This window comes from Fonticula alba (assembly GCF_000388065.1).
Source record: "Fonticula alba strain ATCC 38817 unplaced genomic scaffold supercont2.1, whole genome shotgun sequence".
In the NCBI taxonomy this organism is placed as follows: Eukaryota; order Rotosphaerida; family Fonticulaceae; genus Fonticula; species Fonticula alba.
This window is the reverse complement of record NW_009242971.1, coordinates 3153552-3156713: the sequence shown is the minus strand read 5'-3', so window position 1 is coordinate 3156713 and position 3162 is coordinate 3153552. Positions and strand designations below refer to the sequence as shown.

General features: G+C 64.6%; 1 protein-coding gene across 1 annotated transcript; it reads right to left on the bottom strand.

The window, feature by feature from the left end:
- Positions 1 to 682: 682 nt before the first annotated feature.
- On the bottom strand, positions 683 to 2502 carry H696_00676 (hypothetical protein). Its single transcript, XM_009494554.1, has 4 exons — positions 2304 to 2502; positions 2082 to 2189; positions 1101 to 1855; positions 683 to 835 (listed from the first exon to the last, which is right to left on the bottom strand). The coding sequence occupies exons 1-4, from the start codon at positions 2320 to 2322 to the stop codon at positions 719 to 721; spliced, it is 999 nt and encodes a 332-aa protein (XP_009492829.1). The 5' UTR covers positions 2323 to 2502; the 3' UTR covers positions 683 to 718.
- Positions 2503 to 3162: the final 660 nt, after the last annotated feature.

Sequence of the window (3162 nt, the reverse complement as noted above, 5' to 3'; positions counted from 1 at the left end):
GGGGGGGGGGGGGGGGGGATGCCCAGTAAAACGGAAACACCAGGAAAATGCACACACCCCGCTCCCCTCGCCAGCGACCGGCGGCCGTCGGACTCTCCCAGGCACAAACCCGACTTCTCACACCCGAGACCACCAGTCCAAATACCCCGCCGTCACAACAACAGCCAGGCAGGGGGGGGGGGCAGACATGGTAGCTGGTCATTTGCCAACGATCAGCGAGCTAGGTCTAACGCTGTTGGGAGTGCGTTGATATCACGTGTTTATGTCACAAGGGCGGAGGGCAACACATCCTTGCCTCCATTCGACAAGAGGGGGGGGAGAGAGAGAGAGAAAGGGGCCGAATGAGGCAAAGAGAGGGCGAGAGAGAGAGAGAGAGAGAGAGAGGGGGGGCAAAGGCAGATATGCCCATGAACAGGGGGGGGGGGGGAGCAGGAGACGCAAAAAGGACTGAGACCAGCAAAAGAGCCACTGGCAGCGAACGACGGACACTCCGAGGAGGAAGGGGAGAGGCAGGGAGTCGAGCACAGGTACCCTCACCGGGCCCCTTATCGTCGGCGAAGGTGGAGGGGGGGGAAGCCCCAGCCAGGGATAATCCTCACACAAAGCCGAACAGGGCCCCGGTGCGTGTCGCGTGTCGCGGGGGGCAACCCTTGGGATGCGCATCGAAATGAGCAGGCGCGCTGGGGGGGGGGGGGCGGGAGATCCCGGTATGTGTCCTTTACATGTGCAGCTGGATCAGCTCATCGCTCACAGCCGCCGGCGTCAGGATGCCGATGTCCGTGAAGAGCAGGGTGATGAGCTCCGGCGGAGTGTAGTCGATGATTTGGTCGAACTTCTGTGTGCGGGATTCGAGGCCAAGGGAGGGGCCACAGGGAAAGGGGGAGGAGGGCCAGGTGGTGTCAGCGGTCTGGGAGAACAATTCGATGCCAAGCGGCTCCCACACAAGGCGGCACAAACCGGCGTGCATGGGGGAAATCAAGAAGCAACCCGAGCTCGGGAGAAGGAAAGAGGAGAGTCGAGGAGGGAGACACGACAGAAGGCCGAGCAAGAGCCGCCTCGTCCCCCGCCTCCTCCCGGTCGCCGGGACAAACAGAGCGCACCTCCACGGCGGGCTTCTTCTCCTCAGCGGGGCTCGACTGCTCGCACACTGCCCCGGCGGCATGCGGCTTGTCGCACACCCAAGACGAAGGGGTGCCCATGACCGAGGCATTGAGGCCGATGTCGGTCTGGTCCAGGGGATAGGCGCGGACGAACTTATACGACTCGGCCACCACGTAGAAGGGCTTCCCGGCGGCGCGGGCCACGATGGCCGACTGGTAGGTGCCGATCTCGTTGATGACACCGCCACTCTCGACGACACCCTGGGCACCGGTCAGCACCAGATCCACCCGCTGAATGGTGTGAGCCACCGCCGCATCGGGCAGGACCTTGGCCGGGATGTTGAGCCGGGTCAGCTCGCGCACGGTATCATGGCCGTGGCTGCCGGCCGGCCGCGACTCGGTCACCAGCACATCAAAGCGCACGCCATTCTTGGCGGCCCCGAGCAAGACATCCAGCACCATGCGCGAGAAGCCGATGGCCAGGACCGTCTGCCCGTCCTGGATGAACTGCACGGCATTCGTGACGATCTGGGCCCGGGCCCGGAGTGCCCGCTCGGCGAAGCGCCGGCCACTGGACACGATCGTGTCCCGGAGAGCCGGAGCCTCCTGGCCGCCGACCGAATTGATCAGTGTCCGCGCCACGAAGCGCTGGAACAGGAAAGACCCGGCCGAAATGCCGATCGAGTTGTGCGTGTACTTGAGAAGATCAGCGATCATGAGCTTCACGTGGGTGAAGATCTCGGAAGTGGTGCTGACTGCCGTGTGCAGGGGGGGGGGGGGGGGCATTCCCGCCGGAGAGGAGACGAGCGGGTGAGAAACAGTCGCACATGGCGCAATAGTTGGGGTGTGTGTAGGTGTGTGCAGGTGTGTGTAGGTGTGCGCAGGTGTGCGCAGGTGTGCGCAGGTGTGCGCAGGTGTGCGCAGGTGTGCGCAGGTGTGCGCAGGCGTGGATTAGCCCGACTACGGGACATGCATGCGCACCATCCTCAAGGGAAAGAGCATTGCTCAGGGCCACGACGGCGGCCACCGGCAAGGGGGTCTCCGGCGAGCGGGAGCGCTCCTCATTCAGGAAGCGGATGGCCTCCTGGCCTGAGGAGACCGGAAAAGAAGGGCGGGGGGAGGTTAGCTCCAGAGGGAGAGTGTGCGATCGGCAGACACACAGACACACAGAGACTCGGGCGAATGGGCCAAGGGGCAACGGACCGAGGCTGGGCTTTGACATGGGCAATCAACAGGGCCGGGCGGGCTGCAGACGGGGGGAAGGAAGGTAGAAAAGGGGCGAGGGAGGAGGGAGGGATAGAGTGTGGCGGAGGGGACGGATTAAACTAGCCGTCGCACATGCGGCTGGCTCACAGGCCGGGCCCCCTTCAAAGATGCAGGGTGTGCGTGGGCGCGTGTGTGTTCGTGTGTGTGTGTGTGTGTGTGTGTGTGTACGTGTGTTAACACACGCACACGAGGAGGGAGCACGCGCGCGCGCGTGTGTGTGTGTGTGTCCCACCGCAGCCCGGGAAAGACGACTCAATCAAGCGCCGGATGCTGGTGGCCCGGCCGCGCAGGGATCCCCTGCCCTTCCTCCTACCCTTCTCAGGTGGGAGGGAGCAGCACGGCGGCGGCCGCGGGCCCGAACAAAGACCAGCCCGATATCCTAAATCGCCATGAAAGCCCGGCTGCCCACGGAAGTCTCGATCGTTGGCACCCATACGCGGGGAGGCCCCCGCGGCCACCGCACAGATCGCGGCGCACGTTCCGGGCCATTTCCCTGATCTCTGGACCCCCTCGGCCTGTGCGCCGGCCCTCGACGCCTGGCGTGCTTGCTCGCTTCGGGTGGCCCCCGCTCCACCCTGGCCAGCTCTGAGCGTATGTCTCTGTGCGAGTGCACCTTGGACGGGCTCGGACGCTGATCGGAGATGATTCCCCCTCCCCCCTCACACACACGCACACGCACACGCACACGCACACGCACACGCACACACGTACACAGCCTGACTCCGACGAAATGAACTGGCCTTTCTATGAGTCCGCCCTGGCCGGGGCTCTGGCTTGCGACATCTTTCATCCCCCC

Excerpts from the sequence above, each read along its gene's own strand:
- H696_00676 (XM_009494554.1), bottom strand. Across the intron at positions 1,856-2,081 it reads TGCTCTTTCCCTTGAGGATG|TCAGCACCACTTCCGAGATC; the intron begins GTGCGCATGCAT and ends TGCACACGGCAG. Across the intron at positions 836-1,100 it reads AGAAGAAGCCCGCCGTGGAG|AAGTTCGACCAAATCATCGA; the intron begins GTGCGCTCTGTT and ends TCCCGCACACAG.